The sequence below is a fragment of the Colletes gigas genome, unplaced genomic scaffold, assembly GCF_013123115.1.
Source record: "Colletes gigas isolate AHSC1104 unplaced genomic scaffold, ASM1312311v1 Colletes_gigas_Sc00005, whole genome shotgun sequence".
NCBI classification, from domain to species: Eukaryota; Metazoa; Arthropoda; class Insecta; order Hymenoptera; family Colletidae; genus Colletes; species Colletes gigas.
In genome coordinates this window covers 6902092-6919549 of record NW_025106634.1, presented here as the reverse complement: position 1 = coordinate 6919549, position 17458 = coordinate 6902092, and the positions used below count along the sequence as shown (strand labels likewise).

General features: G+C 44.2%; 1 protein-coding gene across 2 annotated transcripts; it reads left to right on the top strand.

Annotated features, from left to right (window-relative positions):
- Positions 1-1191: 1191 nt before the first annotated feature.
- Positions 1192-17002, top strand: LOC122395370 (paramyosin-like). Of its 2 annotated transcripts, none has more exons than XM_043392867.1 (6): positions 1192-2555; positions 8893-9001; positions 14211-14543; positions 14762-14994; positions 15108-15425; positions 15729-17002. In XM_043392867.1, exons 1-6 carry the CDS (start codon positions 2263-2265, stop codon positions 15952-15954), a joined length of 1512 nt encoding a protein of 503 aa, XP_043248802.1. In that variant the 5' UTR covers positions 1192-2262; the 3' UTR covers positions 15955-17002. The 2 variants fall into 2 exon arrangements, with proteins under 2 accessions (XP_043248802.1, XP_043248804.1); XM_043392869.1 differs by lacking the exon at positions 1192-2555 and adding an exon at positions 7889-8210.
- The last annotated feature ends 456 nt before the right edge of the window (positions 17003-17458 follow it).

The window sequence follows — 17458 nt, the reverse complement described above, 5'->3', positions numbered from 1 at the left end:
CTATTTTATGCTTTGTTTACGATCACACGTTTCATTATACACGACATTCTCTAATTTGCTCAAAGCCTTGGTAAAAGTTATAAAAGATATTTGTCCAAAAATGATAAAAAAAAAATGTTTGTCAAGTTCAAGTTTAAAGTTCAAGTCGATTAACTTTTGTTTGAAACATTTTTCAGTATTATTAACAGTCAGCCTGATAAATAAATCATGGAGAATAGAAACTCTACAGAATATACATGTTTAGGGTGTATTTGCATTTAAATTGACTATTCTGACGACACGTGCAGAGAACAATTATGTTCTCTCGTTAATCAGAAGCAATCATGAAAAATCACGAAACATTATGACAAAAATCATCGTGATCGAATCATTCGTGATTCACGAACAGCAATTCTAGTTATCTCTATACGACCGTTGCGCCATCTATCAATAATACCCTAGGAAATATAGGGGAATTGTGTATAAAACATTGAACATCATGAAAGTCGGTAAATTAAGATCAATGTTTCGGGTATCGTTTATCAGATTATTTTCCTCCGGTAAACGTTAAGTATGTTTAATGGACTCGATACGAAAACATTTGGAAATTCATGATGTCGTTTGTAAGAAACTGTACAGACATTACAAACAATCGATTCAATGTTCTCGTAAGCTGTCTGACCATCGATCGCAGTGTATCACCTGACGTTCCATCAAATGATAACAAAACAACTACAAAGTATTCCCACCGCTTAAACACGAGCTAACCTCACTTCCACGAAAAACATACTGCACTCGTGCGATCGAATGATCTCGATGTTCAAATCGACCGAAAGGCCAATGATACGCGGTGCTTATCGCAATAGGATTAAAGTTTCCGAAAGTTCTAAGAATGGTACGCATTCGTTGGAGGAAGGTCGAGGGAAGAAGGCCGAAGGATCTACCTGTGACCCGTTTCCGATCAAGGGACGTTCATTGGTTAATGTCGTCGTATACCTGCGGCGAACGCGCAGTAGCGCGCCAGTATACGTGCATCCTTTCCTGAACGCCCCTTCCTTGCGAAAGGACGAACTGGCCCCGGTGGTTCCCGTTACGGCAGACTTCGGTTGTGGCTCGCGAAAGAAAGGTGGCACCGCGGAGAAAAATTCACGCGAAGAGAGTTTAAATTTGCACGATCACCAGTGTATCGCGTACTCCCGTCGCGTAAAGTGGACGATTCCGGGTGTCGACTACGGTGTGCGTGTGTCGCGTTGTTCACCGCGCATGGTCGAAAAGAACCACCCTGCTCCTTCTAATTACTTTAATCGGGAGAAGGCCGAGCCTATTCGACGCGCGTACCCCGTGTGTCCGGTGTTCCTTGAGAGGCGCACGTTACAAGGTGCACATTCGCAGAATCGCACGACGAAAATGGCGGCGTGAATCTCTATCGGTGATTAGACTCGTCGATCATCGGCGGGGATCAAACAAGTTCTCTTCGCGATCGTCGAAACGTGGATTCGTCCATGACGAGCGTGTTGGCGACCGATACCTTGACACGGCACTCGTGAAACGCGGTGAAGTTGACAAGATCCGCGACACAGTCGGCGGTAATGCGCGTGAACGAACGTAAAAAGTCCGTTACCCTCGGTATTTCGCGCGGCGTCGCGGTATTCGTTGTCCCGCTGAAAATTGAGAAAGTGCCGAGCGACGATTCAAACAACGATCTCTCGATAATCGAGCGTTACTCAAACGTCGACGGCGATTACTAAATCTCGTGGATCACGGTGTTACGGCGGGATCGTAACGAGAAATCGACCGATGAACTAGAACGAAGCGACCGGGCAACCGTCTCGAAGTCGAACAGCGTGCTTGGACACGATCGCGCTCGAATGGGGGGTGACCGTTTGAAAAGTTGTCGCGAAATAGCAGCGGTCGAAGCAGTGCTCGCGGAGGTGAATCGCCGCACGTAGTAGGAATTCTGGTTCGTCGCGAACGAAGGAATTACCTGAGAACGTATCGTGGAAGCGGAGGAGCGCACGAGGAGCGAAAGGCGGCAACGGGAGGACGAGGAACAGAGAAAGAGAGAGACGTCGCGGAATATGAAAATCGGTGGATCGTGCGTCGTCGTGCCGGACGTAGTCGAATGAGAGGTAGCAAGAGAACAAGGCTTGTCCGGATGGGAGTAGCAGCGGTTACTGGATCGTCGATTCCTTCGAGATCGAAACAACGAGACCGAGGAGAAAGACGCTCGTGTTGTTCGGGACCGACCACAGGGAGATCGAGCGTGCAACGGACGTTGGAGCGATGGGAACGACCACCGGGAGGTACGGTGGTATGGAGATGAGGCACTCGAGGAGCGAGGATTTGCTCGGCGTGATATCTGGCTCGCGTTCCCCGAGCCCTAGCGTGCCTTTGCCGAGCACCGCCTCCGAGGATGACCTGATCGCGGCCAGCGCCCTCCACGAGGCCACCGACTCGAAACCACCTCCGTGTCCCTTGTTATCCTCGAGGGTCGTGGGAGCACCGGGCGTCCCGGCGGATCGCATCGATCCCGAGGATTCCATACGAGACATCGTTACCGAGAATGATCTCTACAGGTTCGCGATACCATTTTTTTTACTCTCCCCATCCATTGTTCTTAGTCGTTTTTGCTTATGCAATTTTCCTGGTGTTTTCTCACCTCGAAAATAAAACAAACACCCACGTATCGACAGCCAAAACAAGTTGCAGATAAGGACAGAAAGAAACGTTTCGCCCAGTATCGTTGTTTTGATGTTAATACTCGCAGCTTTAAGTCGGCTGCAAGGTGCACGTAAATTATTTTTTCTTATTCGCGATCTTTCCGAGATACGAAGGCGCCGGTGATCCTGTTCGATGTTCAGAATTATGTAGTCTCTGTTGAATTTCCATCAACTTCTTACGACCGATAGTGACGCGTGTCAGAAGTTCCCGTTTCTTGATCTCGACTTTATCTAGTATATGGCATGCATTTTTATTCGCGTCGCGAATGAGATCATCGATTTTTATCGGTTCTCATCGCGGCGACGTAACCTCGCCGATCTGTAAATACGATATCAAAATTCTAATTTGAGAAAATACCGTGACAGTATATTTTTTATCGCCTTTAGACTGTTTTGTACCGTCGATCGTACGATTCTTATCCTTTTCCCTTTTAAATCTGTTCGTTCGACGTTGCGCGTTTTTCTTCGTTTTACATTAAACTGCAGCCACGTGTGAAGGACAATGAGAGCATTTAGCCTCTTCAGGGACGATTTTTTTTTCTCTTTTTTTGGGTCTATGCATTATTGAGAGTAACTATAATTGTACTAAACGTCCACATATGTGGCCAAGGGCGTGAAGAGATTAAAGTCGTTCGTGAAAAAGCAAGAAGATGCAGATGTACTGTTCCTCGATAATTTACGATGCAAAGAGTTCTTTTCGAAGTCGATGTTACAGATTTGCAAGTCGCGCCGCCGAAGATCCGGGATTTGAAATATGTATGTGACCGTAAATGCAGACAAATGACCGGTTACCATGGCTTTACGATGATTTCTCGAATTTTACGACGGAATGTAAACGCGTCGGATGCACTCGACACGGAACGTTCCAATTGGACCGTATGCAGATTGATTCGGTTATTTACCAGATTATCGAACGTCCCAGAAAGTTGATAGATTTACTATAAACATGAATTTATTTGCAATGGAATCTTTTCCCATCCCCTATTTTTATTCGCACAATTTTCAAAATCACTTTATTTTCTTGAGATTATACGTAAAAAATTCCATCGTAAGGTTCGCCTCCACGGATCGAACAACTTTTTTTATACATTTCCGGTAGGATATAAAATATACATGTACATGCACCGATAGTAATTTGAGGCGGAAATGCTGCGTGAAATTTGTTCCGAAGCTTTGGAACCGTATCTCGCAACGCACAATAGAAGCGTGGAAGAACTCATCGTTTCCGATTCTATTCTTCTATTGTACACTGTTCTGTTCATACGATGTCTTTGATACAACGACAAACCATTTTAACAACCGCTACACGCACCGAAACTTTTTTAACGCTACGTTTCGGTACAGTATGCCAAAATAAAGTATTAAACAATATTGAATTAATTTTACGTCGGGTGAAATAAAAAAAAAAAAAAAAATAGGCTGGCTTTAAAATAAATAAGTAAATGAAATTTACGCGGAAGAAAGCGAACAATTTGCAAGTAGAAGAAACGAATAATTATTGTAGATGATTGCTAAGAGTATATTTCTGAGTAAGAGCACGGTGTACGCGCAGTGCTCAACCAAAAATGGTCTTTGAGGAAACGGAAGACATAGGCAACGGTTAAAAACGTTTCTCTTTCTCCTTTTTTTTTGTTGCTCGAGTCTCGATACGCATGCAAGAATGTAGTCTCATTTTCCTGCAATTATTCAAGTTCTGTTGTTCTGCCCTGGGTCGTATAACTTATGGTCAACGATCATCATCGTAAACTTTGTATTTAGTAATGTATTTAGTCGTACGGGTGATAGTTGTCATTTATTTTTTATCGTTCCACTTTTTGAACGCGTCTAAATCGACGCCAACCTATTTTCCACATTTGGAACAGCATTTTCTAGCAGTCTCATCTCGAATCCTTCCACATACGTGTAATCTTTCTCGTGACCCTGTTCTAAATAGCTTCGTCTTGGTATGCAGGTTCCTCGATAGCAAAGACAATAAAATTAAATTAATTGTATACCGTCGACGTAAAATTTCATGTATCGGTAATAAATAAACAGCTTGTCCATCCGATAAAATTTCTTTAATTGTCGTAATATACTGGAACGTATTTGTTTTCGTTAATTTTTAGATGCACCGCTAAAAATCTTATTTCTTTCTGTTCGTAAGATGTAGAAAAACACGTTTGTCGGCTCGGTTCAGCTTTCTTGCGCGCGGTTTGATTTAGTCGGTGACGTTGAATCATTGACAAACTATTTGAACCAAAACGCGCGCGCGAGCGCGTTCACGCACGCTTAAAAACGGAAAGCAAAGAGCGTTTCATTTTTAACGAAGAAGGAAGGCGTGGCTTCCGTTGGATCTAGCGCCAACGCACGCGTTCTCTGCGTTCTCAATGAAAAACGGTTCTGAAGAAAAATGCCGGCGGACCCCGGTGCCCGAGCAACCGTCCAATTATAACAAGATTTAATCGATGCAATTAATCGGCCCGCGTTAGTTACAGTAACTTGGTCAGTTTCCTCGTAATTAGAGATAACGATTATGAGACAAATTGAAAATATCTACTTCGTTGTTTATATCAATTTTATGAAACTTAATCCAGTCTCGATCGATGATGAATTGCTAATAACGTAACAGATACTGGACAAATGGCCGAGAACCTTGAAAAAGTTCGCGGAATTGTAGGCGACTCGACGGGGCAAATATGTGGAAGGTATTCGCGTATGAGACGAGCAGTCGGATATTTCGAAAACACGCCGCGTCTAATTAAAGCGACGGTCGCGGCGTCGGAGGTTTGCTCTCGCGAGGCTTCCTTATTTCGAGTCGAAAGGTTAAGGGAAACGCAGCTGGAGATTGAGGACGATTGTCCATCGCGTATTTCGGTTGAGGTCATCCGCACAATGGACGGGTAAAGGGGGAGGGAGAAAGAGGGGTTGGCCAGCAGGGTGAGGCAGCCGAGGCTGTTCGAATGTCCGCTATCTTTAGCTCTGTTCTTTTCTTTACAATGGCCAAGTCGACGTAGATGGCTCGTCGGTGTTCGATGCTGACTCGCTAGCACGAGTCAATGGTCACGCGTCGAAGAACACGCTGATCGGCGATTCCGATTCGGTGGCCAGGCCAGCATTATGCCTATTACGCTCTTCGAAAACGTCGTCGCCGTCGCGATGGCCGCGAAACGATGCCGAGGGAACTGGGACGCGGACTTTCCTCCAAGATTCCTCTACGTGAGAAAAAAATTACACCGCGAATTTATCAGATATCCGTAGAGAACGAACGCCTCGCTAACCGCGCCAAGTAATATCTTATTCGAATTTTGTTCGTTCCAGGCGCGACAGAATTTTCTTCAGAGGGGGGAGGGATCGAAACATCCATTTCCATGCGTATCGATTCTACGAACGATTCGAATCCAACTCCGATCGAACACTCAAAATACGTCTTGCCAAAAACGATGGCTATTTTCAGGTCACTCGCGGACTGTATTTTTACCGTTGAACGAACACCACAATTTTCTGCATACGGTTCGAGCGGTACTTGGAGCGTCCGCGAGTTCGCTGAATGCATATTTTCAAATCACGGTGCAATTTACATTTACAAGGAAACTTGACAACTATGAATATTTTAATATATAACGGAGATTCTAGAGGCCAAAATAAGACGAAAATCAAGAATACCAATTTGTTGCTGGAGGCATCGTTAAATAGTTATTAACAATTAAATCCAAAAATTTCATGTCGTTCTAAAAAAATTATTTTCAGTTTCGGGGGTCAATTATAATCATTTTTGGTCATTACACATACCCCCGAAATCCTACGCACTTTCGAGAAAAGAATTCGAGAAGGTGTGAAATTTTTCGACGGAAAAAAAAAATTTCAAATCGTTCTGAAAAAATTATATTTGGTTGCGGGAGTCAATTACAATCATTTTTGGTCATTACACATACTCCCGAAATCCTACGCACTTCCGAGAAAAAAATTCGAGAATGTGTGAAATTTTTCGACGGAAAAAAAAGAATTTCAAATCGTTTTGGAAAAATTTTTTGGTGAATAGACATATATAATAATATTTATTTAATATAGTTTAACTATAAATAAGCTATAATTGACATTAAGCACGGCACGGTGTACATATATGTTTCCAGTCATAACAGTACTGATTTATCGATAAGTGGATCAGTGCAGAGACATCTAGAACGTCTATTCGATTAATTATTAATCACTGTCGGTAACGGCGGATTCCATTAGGCTAACTGTGCGACTACGACGATAAATTTATTAAAATAGCCACGCTTGCCACACACCTGTCCATCGGCAAAAGGCTTGGACAGTGAATTCTCGTTTTAAGAATTTGTGTATCGCGTGCTTGGAATTTTTTACGTTTGTCCACCGGTCGATGCTGCGAGTCGGTGGAAAAAAAGTTTCACTCGTGGTTACGCCGAAAACCAGAAGCGTGTCTTCGCTTTCTTTTATGTGCGTCTAGCCGCGTACGATCTCTCGAATAACGCGTAAACCTCGTGCGTTGTCGCGCGACGGTAGAAAAGCAAACAAACAGCGTCACCCTTTTGCGCGTAGTTCGCGTTCCACCTTCGTTACGGTCGTTCGGTATTGTTAACCCTTCCACCGAGATCACGCTGCTTAGAAAGTTGCATGAAAATTTTCTTTGTCCGTACGCCAGCTGAATATCGATCGGGAACGAATCGTAAAAGTCGCGAAACCTACTCGCGTTCAATTTCTCTCCGTTGGTGAATTCCGTTCGACGATGAGTTACGAACGATCGTTGACAACAGTATTTATCGCCGCTCGTCGATTTTACTTTTCCCGCAACGGACGCGCGTTATGCATCGCGAATTCGCGAAACCTGTACCGCGATTCTATTTGTCTTAAACGGCTGATACTTTCGAAGAAGGATCGTCGCGAATATCGATCAGCGAGCGTCTAATGAAAAGTGGTGCATAATTGGATCGGCGAATCGACGCATCCGGTTTCCAATCACGTCGATCTGGAACAGTCGTGGATTCGAATCGGTGTTCCGCGAGCAGAACCGAGGCCGGATACGGTCGATCGGCGTCGCGCGTAGCTATCGATTGCAAGCGAGCTCGATCGTCACCTTGGAGGCTGGAGTAAAATTACATCGGTCGGCGGGGACTGGTTATCGGGACGGAGGAGATTCTCGCGGTCCAGAAAGCTGCGACAGGCTCTCGAGAAGCAGTCAGAGCCAGCCGGAAGGGAGGCGAAAGATCATCGTCGGATCCACGGAAGACGGGAACGGTTGCCTGCCGGCCCACGTCGAAAGAATCAAGAAAGCGAAAGTCTTTCGGTCGGACAGAAGAGAATGGACGAACGTTTGCCGACGGGTGTGCGAGGATCGTCAACGGAGAGTCAGTCGAAGAGAAAAAGAGCCGGAGAGAGGAAGTTTTGGTGGCTCGATCGACGCGCGGAGGATCCAGACACGGAGAGAAATCGATCGCGGAGAACCTTGGAGGACCACCGCGGGGGTATCGGACAACGACCATCGCCAGCCAGCATCGCCACTATGGCCGAAAGGTCGTCTTCCCGGCTGACTCGATATTGCTCGTTACGTTGCTAGGATTGCGTGGGACCCGGTCGTGTTTCCGGTTTCCAAACGGCAGATCTCCGACGAGAGATTACGGAACCCGAGTCGCGACGTTGATCGAGGCTAATGGGAATGTTACGTTTAGTGAGAACGGAACGGGAGTCGAAAGGAGGAATTGTTCGCGACGTTTTCGGGCCCCCCTTTCGCGTAATCCGTTTCACAGATTCTCGCTTCGGCGACAATCCGACGAATTCCCACACGATCAAAGATCAGTTTGCCACCTAGTCGATGGAGGAGATATTACAGCGTGAACGATGTTTTATACGAATGTCTCCGCGGGGTTGGTATGTCCATCTTTCGTGCAGCTGCAGCGAAATTTGACACCAGCAGATATACATATACGCAACGGTCGAGTCTCGGAGTTGCCTTTTTTTTTTGCCGCGGGCGACGACCATAGAAAAGGACAGCGAGAGTGAACGGATCAAAGAATTATAAACGGATTCTAACGTATTTTTTAATCGTTCGAATTCTTGTATAAGATTTTCAATTTCGCCTTGTTACAGAGTATACGAACGATTCGAAACACACCCCGTATATTTCCCACCGGCCGTACAATGAAATTACGTAAAGTTGTGTCGGAGAGGTAACTGACACCGTACTTTCTGTTTACAGGTTCGTGTTGTTCAAGCGCCACTACGACAAATACATCGCCCTGTCCGCCAAGTATGAGGAAGCCAAGGGTATCGCGTATTACCTGGAGGAACGTTATCACGAAGTCAAGGTACGTGAAATAAGATTAACGACGCTTGATCGAATCGTTGTGGCGAACGAAGGCCGAACACTATCGATAACATTAACTCGTCCGGCGTACGAACGATAAGCCGCTTTTGTTATCGATACCACCGATTAAACGGAGACGATCGAAATAGCCAGTGAGATCAGGGCTCGATAATTGTTATCGTATAAGTCAAGGTTCTTGTACTATTTATTTTTTTAATAGCGTTCATCTATTTCTCAAGAGTTTTTTATTTAAACATTCGTTGCAGAAATATGTCGATAGTTTAAGGTGGGGCTGAAGATTTCGAGAGTCGCAAAGATATCCAAATAATCGATCCGATGTCCTATTTGCACACTGTGGTTCACGCTTTACTTCCCGCGTAATCGTTGGTCTTTTACCGGCAACGTGCCTTTGTGCCGAACAGAAACTTCCTTTCCCTTTGTCACTCGTTTGATAAACGACTTTTGTCAGTTCCGATGACATTGAATTCCTTCCACTTGTCGACACAATGCAACGAACGAGGTCGCGCGCGACTATCGGGGTTCCACTGCACTCTGTCTTTATCGTTCAAACATGGTTCCTGAAACTTGAAACATCCGGATATCGGGATTGTATATTCGAATTAAATGAGAGCCTCGGGAATTCGTGACAGTTCAAATAAGTATTTTATTTTTAAAATCGCTTAAGAAACAAAATTAGCTGATTCGCGGACTCTCGTAAACGCAGGTAGCCAGTAAACGGTATTTGAAATCTAAAAGTAGCTATCCATGGAACAGCTGGCTGCCAGATCTGCGCTCGATTATTGAGGTCAATAGGCAAGATCGTAAACCTCGCCTGGACGATGAGTCAAGGAAAATTCGTTTCGAGGTTGGGAAATTCCCACCGCCATTTTTCCCTGTGTAAGTTTCATCGTCATCAAGATCATCCCCTTCCAACACCAGGTGGCAAACGGACAATAGAATTTTGAAATTTTTCCCCCCTTCGAACCACTCCGCCAATCACATTCAAATTCAATTCACAACCGACTTTTACTCGACAATATACTTCCTGAGTTACCCCCCTGTATTTAAGTCGTTGCTCGAAACGACGCTAATAAAATTCCATCCAGGTATTTTCCATGGGTCTTTCGAAGAATTTCCCTCCGCGACCCGTTTGTCGTCTCGTCCCAGATCGTCGTCCTGGCCTAGGCGAGTTAGAACACGTTGCAAAAATAGACACTGGGTACATCGAAACGGAACCCGTAAATGCTGAAACGCGACGAAGCCGGAAAACTGTCGTCGATCGTTGTCCGTGTTCGTGCAAAATGCCAGCCGGTGCGCAACGACTAAAATTGTACATTTATATCTCAGTATACGTATACATATATTTTTCATCGTGGGAATATCTTCGCGACATAATTTTTTTTTCCGCTTTCCGAGTACAAATACCCCACTTTCTCTCGTAAGATTTGATAACATGTCGCGGACGTTGCTATCCGTTCGCGGCATTAATGATTAACTCGTGAATCAAGATAAGTCGGTATTAAATTAGAGTTACGTTTTACCGCGAAACACAATTTGTGATACAGCGACGTAAGTAACGCGTGCAAATTCCCGTGCAAGCGTCTACGTAACATCGCGATTAATACTCGAGACGATCGTAAGAGAGATGCGGAGAGACGAAGACTCTCTTCCGCGATCTTGTTAGTCGGATCGATGTTATCAGAGTGAAAAAGCTTGCGCCCGAAGTGAAATCAAGTCTCGCCGGTTCGCAATATTAGCCGCAAAAATGTGGAAGAGAAAACGGGGCTCTTTCCGCGGGAGAGAGATTGCCTGAAAAATTTATCGATAAGATGCCACTCCCATTGTCGAGCACGAGGAGAAACTTTTCCAGATATAAAAGAGACATTTCCGATTCTTGTTGCGAGACGTTTCGTTATCTCTACGACGATATCTCCACGAGAGTGTGCGTCGTCATTGACGGATCGGGAATAAAAAAAGATCGATACGGATATCATAGTTGTCGGAGTTCGAGCTAGATCTCATTTTGCGCGTTCGTGCGCGTCTAGCAAAGTATCGTCCAACTTTCTGTCACCGTGATCTTAAAACAGCTCGATTCGCAGGTCACGGTCGTATCCTGATTATTCTAGAACGGTTACACCATTCAGACACCGTGAAAATTTCCCATATCGTGTCAAAGGTCTTCAGCGTTTTTTTTTTCTAAGCCTTTCACCCGTGTTCTAAAATATTTCATAGCAGCTCCCTGCCTCAAGAAAACAGAGACCTCACTGTGCTCTAACGTGGATAATCTAGATCAAATAGAGATCGTTTCTTGTAGTCTACGTTCAATAGATACCATATCTGCGTCAACATTTGATTAGTCGCTTAATACTTGGAACGTTGGATCGCTGAAGTCGAAAATGTATTTTTTTAGGTTATGTAATAAGTCTGGCGTATTTTTTTACTTGTTTCGTACGGATTCCTGAATTTTTCATTCGTCCTGTAAGCAGGTACAAGCTCACCTTCGACCTGTGTATTGGGTTTCTCGGGTTTACGGTACTACAATCGCCATAAGAACGCAGAGAAAGTTCTCCCAAATTGTCGAATTTTAGGGTTCTCCTATCCATTAAATTCTAGTAAGTAGTAAAAGGTCGTACAAATTCTAAGCCTTGATGGTAGCGGATAAGTAATGTTCGTGTCATAACCCAGACCCTGTCGTGAACCTTAACTGTAACTGTAACAATGGATACACGGTATACCGTTCCGTCGTTTGTCCGTTTAACGAAATTAGTCGATGGTGTGCATCGTCAAAGTTCGACAAATAACCGTCGAACCTCCCACAGTGGCCTAACCTCTTGAGAGATAAAAAAAAATCGGTAAGAGGATCGAAGAAAGTGAAAGAGACCGGGCGAATCGGTTTATCCAGCGGAGCGAAGCCTTTTGAGAAAAGAGGCCTGGAGAAAATGGCGAGTCGTTCGGTCGCCGGCCGTACGCGTCGGTTTCCCCTTGGCCTTCCGCTCGTGGCTCGACCACTTGTACGTCTGCCTATTCCCTTCGCGACCGCAGGATTTGCTCGCGATCGCTGGCCAGAACCAGACCACAGAAACAGAGTCGTGGGGAATCGCGAAAAGAAAAGACGAAAAGAAAGACGAAACGACAACGACGTTTCGTTAGTCCGCTTTTCCTTCTGCGGTTTCGCGTCTTGTCTTTCGACTCGCCTCGTTTCTCTCTTTTTTCCCCGACTTTCTTCGGTTTCCTTCCACCCCCCTTTCGGCGTGTGCTCCAATCTAGCCCGTAATGGCGTTCATCAACCTCTCGAGGCTGACTTACCCACCTAGGTTGACCTACAATGCGCGATACTTGACGCGACCGAACCTAAAGGCGGGTCCGCCTAACCAGCGACGAGGTTCGTTTCGCCCGTCGAGTATCTTATGAAAATTAAAGATAACGACCCGAGTAACGTACGATCATTCGAGATTGTAATTAAATACGCCGGTAACGATTCGATTCTGGCTAGAAAATTAATTTGAAATCGCTCGATGGTTACCCGTTTCGTTGCGAATAGTCTGGCTATTCCCTCCGCTGTTTTTTTCTAGCTGTCCCGGCGAGTGCGTTCGAGCGAGAAAAAACATTGGCTGTCTTCTTTGCCGAAATATGATACGTCGTCGCCTTGTTTGCTCGCAGACGGTCGCTCTCGTCACAGCAAACAAAGGCTCGTAAAATGCAGGACTCTTTCGTTGCAAGTTACCCTTGACTCCCGAACAGGCGATTAAAAACGAATCGGTGCGGCACGACGATGGAGATCTCCCCGATCGGTCTGTTAATTACCCAGGATCCCTTTCACGATGTTTTCCAGCCCAACGTTCGATCCGAACCAGGTCGAAGACCCTCGTTCGTTCAGTTTTTGTTGGATTGGCTATTACAAACTTCCGTCTTCGCGGCTCGAAATTAGCGTTCCGTTATAAATGAGTGGAGTCGCCATAAGAGGGAGGTGTGACGAGCTTCGGTATTCGTCGTCATCTTGTTTGGCGTTGCGTTAAGTCGAGCTAGACGTAGGTCGCCAGTGACGGTCACCGGTTCGTACGCGGGGAATTGAAATGCTCGATGACAAGCTGGTCGTTTGCATGCGACCAGACACGGTCGATCGATGATTTATTATTAATCGCTTACGCAATTCGATGGACAAGTTTTACATGATTGTGAGTGGATACGCGGGGAGGATGTACTCTCCGGTCGCGTTTTCCTTTACAAGTATAATTGTATTTCGTATTGAATGGTCTGTTGGAAACAGGATACCTCGATCTCCTCTTTCCAGTCAGAGATACGAAAATATCCTCGAAACTCTAGTGGCTTTGTGGGTCAATCGAGGCACGAAGGTGATTTCTTCTACGACGTAACGGAGATATTATTATTCATTTTTATCGAAAAAAAGCCTCCTATATTTGTATAACGTCACACGACGTGTAGATCGAGCCGAATGATCAGAAGAAGATTGATATTACTCGTATACAATTCATTCGTTCTCCAAATAAATTAAAAATACCTATATAGAGCAGGATGAAATGGCGTTGTTAGGTTATAAAACAGATTACGAATAGTGTTTAAAAATAGAATCGTAAACTTTTTCTTCTATGGACGAACGACGATAAATATTCATGCAGACGTTCACCAAGTACGAAGAATTATAATTTACGGTTTGCATTCGTTTATATTCGGAGGGAAATTATTCTTAGAAAAATGAATCGTTGGTCCGCTACTCGGATATTTATAAACCCATTCGTTTACGAATGCTTCGTATTTTCGATGAAGAATAAGTAATGTTAAATAACGTTTCCGGTGGATCGCCTTGTACACGCCCGATGACGCACAATCGATTTAATTGTATATAGACCAGTTTCCACGTGTACAGTAGGACGATGATTAATCTTTGTACGCGTATCTTGAATTATAAAATTCCTTCGGAACCTAACCTTTTTCACATGCAAATGTTCGCGCATCCTTTGCTGGAAACAAACGTAATAGATTCATCTCGACGCAACGACCATGAAATCAGATGCAGTGCTAGAAGTACGATCTGTTTCATCCTCTTTTTTAATTAGGTTTATTATCACGGTTAACGTTCCCCCCGCGGTTATGGTATTCTCGTTACCGATTGACAACCGCTTAATTTTAATCCGAGCTTCGAAACGAAAGTATTCTTCCGTCGTCTATCTATCCTGTTCGTCTTCTTCAAGGCCGAGAGAGACAAACTGGAGGAGAATCGACGACTGTTGGAGAAGCGGTTGGAGGGTTGCGAATCTGAACTTCGCAGCAAGGAGGACGAGCTCTTTCTGCAGCTGGAACGAAGTCTCCGGCTAGAGGAAGAGATGGAGAGAGCTAAAACTGATCGAGACAGCTGCGTGGCGGCGCGGGATCGTCTAGACAGGCAACGCGAGGTGGCTTTGCGTCGTCTGCAGATGCAACTGGCGCAAAACGAGATTACAAGGCAGACTCTGGAACGAGCTCGACAGGATGTCGTCAGGCAGGCTACTGTTATCCGTGCCGAGCGAGATGCGCTCGAGAGAGAGGTGAACATGCAACAAATACAAATATCATCGCGTTCCTTCTGTTCCTTCTGAGACTTTAAGATCAAGCATGTAAACCGGATCGTCCTAGAACACTTATTTTTTACGATGTAATTAACATTTTATACTGTTCCTGATAATCACCCCTATCCAAGGACGAAGGGACACGTCGTGAATGTTGCGTCGAATTCTTGTAACCTTGCAACCTGGTTTATTTTTAGAACGAAATATTAAAGGAGAAGCTGCGCGTAGAGCAGGGCGAATTAGGCGAGGAGAGACGCAGGCGAGAAGAGGGCGTCGCAGCCCTGACCCGAGAAACAATCACGTTGAGGCACGCGGCGCGACATCTTCGTGCGGCGACGCTTCACGCCACATCTTGCCGTCGTCGTAGGCGATGTTCCGTTTGTCTGTACGCGAGACGCACTTTCGCGGAAATCGACGATTATCGCGACGAGTAAGTCCGTTACAGAATAGCGTTTGCAAACGTCAACTATAATTTAAATTAAAATAACAGCGAAGAGAGTTTTTAGCGGCTTGGTACATCTGTTGTATTCGTGAAAATTTCAGCGGCAATCTATTCAAGTGCCTTCAAGCACCGTTGCAAGATCTGCGTACTTGGTTGCGACCGGCAGCAACTCCGGCGACGTCGTCGTCGCGCGCACAGAGGACCAATTCGCCGTTGGCTGATCGAGAAATAAGCTACATCGACGAGTCCAGCGTGGACAGTAGCGCCGGCGGCAGCAACGGCAGCAGCACCAGTACAACCAGCAGCAACAGTGCTTCGGACGACGAGGCGTATCCGAGCACCCCGGTCGCTGAAATCTCGCTTTCGTCGGCCAACTCTAGTGCTCCGCCTACAGCCAGAGCCTTCTCTTCCGATTCAGGGTACGTGTTTCAATCATTTCTGATCGCAGAAGCAAGAATCGATTTAGAAGATCGTCGCTCCTTCGAATAAAATTCCCCAGCACTTTTTGAATTGTAACTAGCAATAGAACGAAACGTACCACAATTATCGACTAGTATCGAAACAGTCGATTTTATTATTTCGTCCGTTGAACTACAGTTGCTTTCCTAACCTCAAATCGAACAGCCACGGGATTAAACGAAAGAACACGGAGCAAGAACGTGTGTAACCGTCGCACGTTTTGGGAAAGCAATTGTGCGTTTTTAAAGGTTGATGTTTTTCAGGTTCTCTTCGGAAATCGGAGACCGAAGATCGCGATGTTATGAGAACGGAGGTAGCAGCACTAGCAGCAGCAGCGGCAAAAGCAGAAAGATCAGCGAGTCGCTTAGCTGCAGCGAACCGGACGAGCAAAGCACAGCAGGATTTAATCGATCGAGATGGACTTCGTCGTTTCGCAAGTTACTCGGACGTAAACCGAAGACCAAATCCACGCCCGATCGTCCATCGTAAAGAAACGAAGACTGAGAAGCGCGTCGATGCATCGTGCACGAATACACGTAGTGCGAAATCACCGTGAAATTTAGTGCTCCCGCTCTTTTTCGGCCTCATCGTTGATCCATCGAAATTTACATTCGCTTTGATCCGTGAAACATTCCAACAGAAATATCGTCGAAAGATAGAAGCCAAATCGGTACTGCCAATGTATTGATATTAATGGGGATCGCGGAGATATCCTAATAGTAACGTCGAATTGAGTTAACTACACGTTTCAAGCTACGCTTGATAGAAACTTATCCTCGCAACCGATCGTTCCGATCGTTTTACTAGTAGTTTACTTTCCCGTATACATATAATACCCTTTGGCTGACTTGTCGACCGTTAAGACTCGTGACATTACGTAGGAATTGAATTTTAAACGATTATTAGCGCGAACGATCGATTTGAATTGGTATAGGCGCGTACGATGTTAGTTAGGGGAAGAGTATGTTAAAAGATTATCAGAGTTCGATGCGAAATTTTTAAACGACTTGTTTCCAATTGGACGACGAAACGACGTTATTGTTCAGAACGTGTTTTAGGTTGTTGTCGCTGTACTGTTATTGTTAGGGTAACTGTTGTCTTATTAGCCAAAGAACATAGTACATTTATATGCGAACGAACGTTTAATCGATCGATCGCGATTCGATTCTTTGGATAAATCGTAGAATTACGAGTGTTGAACGTTACAATCTTTTTCTAGGGTCGAGTGAAATTTTCAACATTTTTTCGTAGTAAAATATTACCCGAAAACTTGAATATGTTTTTTCTGTATACGATGGTATACATATACGTTAAAACCAAATATAGATAATGTTAACTCGAATAACGAGTTTCTCCTAAAAGTTGTTGTCTAGTGTAACGTACGCATAATTGAGAAATTTCATTCAATTAGTCTGAAAATTGAAAGGTTACACAATTCGAAGTGTATAAAAAGAAATTTAAACGTATATTAATCTGCATTTATCCAACCGATTATGTATGGTCAATAACCGATTGTTGAACACGTGACAATTTCGCATTCAGGGTAATAATAAATTTTTACTATCACTACTGAAAATTTTATTTTACAATCGCTTTAGTTAGTAGACGAATATTACGATTAACATTTGTACTGATTTCCTTTATAAATTATGCTCATAAAAAGTTATCACATTTTATATATATTTTTATATTTTATTTATGATTTCCATATAACGGTTTTTACAAATCTATAGAACAATTTGTAAAAAGAAACAATTTATGTGGATATGCGTTAAACTTATGCATAAACCGTAAAGATTTTTAACAAATAAAACACCGAATGTAAAAAAAAAAAAAATATAATATCCAGACAATCGATGATATTCATTGTCAATGTACAGAGTTGTCGAAGATATTTATTAATTTTACGCTTTCTTTCCAAACTTACAATTTGCTCTAGAGATTCCTAACATTTCTGCATGAACCAAAATTCAACACAACCAAGATATTTTTG

What these genes read in the sequence shown, in the direction of transcription:
- LOC122395370 (XM_043392867.1), top strand. Translation starts at nt 2,263, where the DNA reads ATGGGAACGACCACCGGGAGGTACGGTGGTATGGAGATGAGGCACTCG. An exon ending in ACCGAGAATGATCTCTACAG is followed by an intron (nt 2,556 to 8,892) that starts GTTCGCGATACC and finishes TTCTGTTTACAG; the next exon opens with GTTCGTGTTGTTCAAGCGCC. An exon ending in AACGTTATCACGAAGTCAAG is followed by an intron (nt 9,002 to 14,210) that starts GTACGTGAAATA and finishes GTCTTCTTCAAG; the next exon opens with GCCGAGAGAGACAAACTGGA.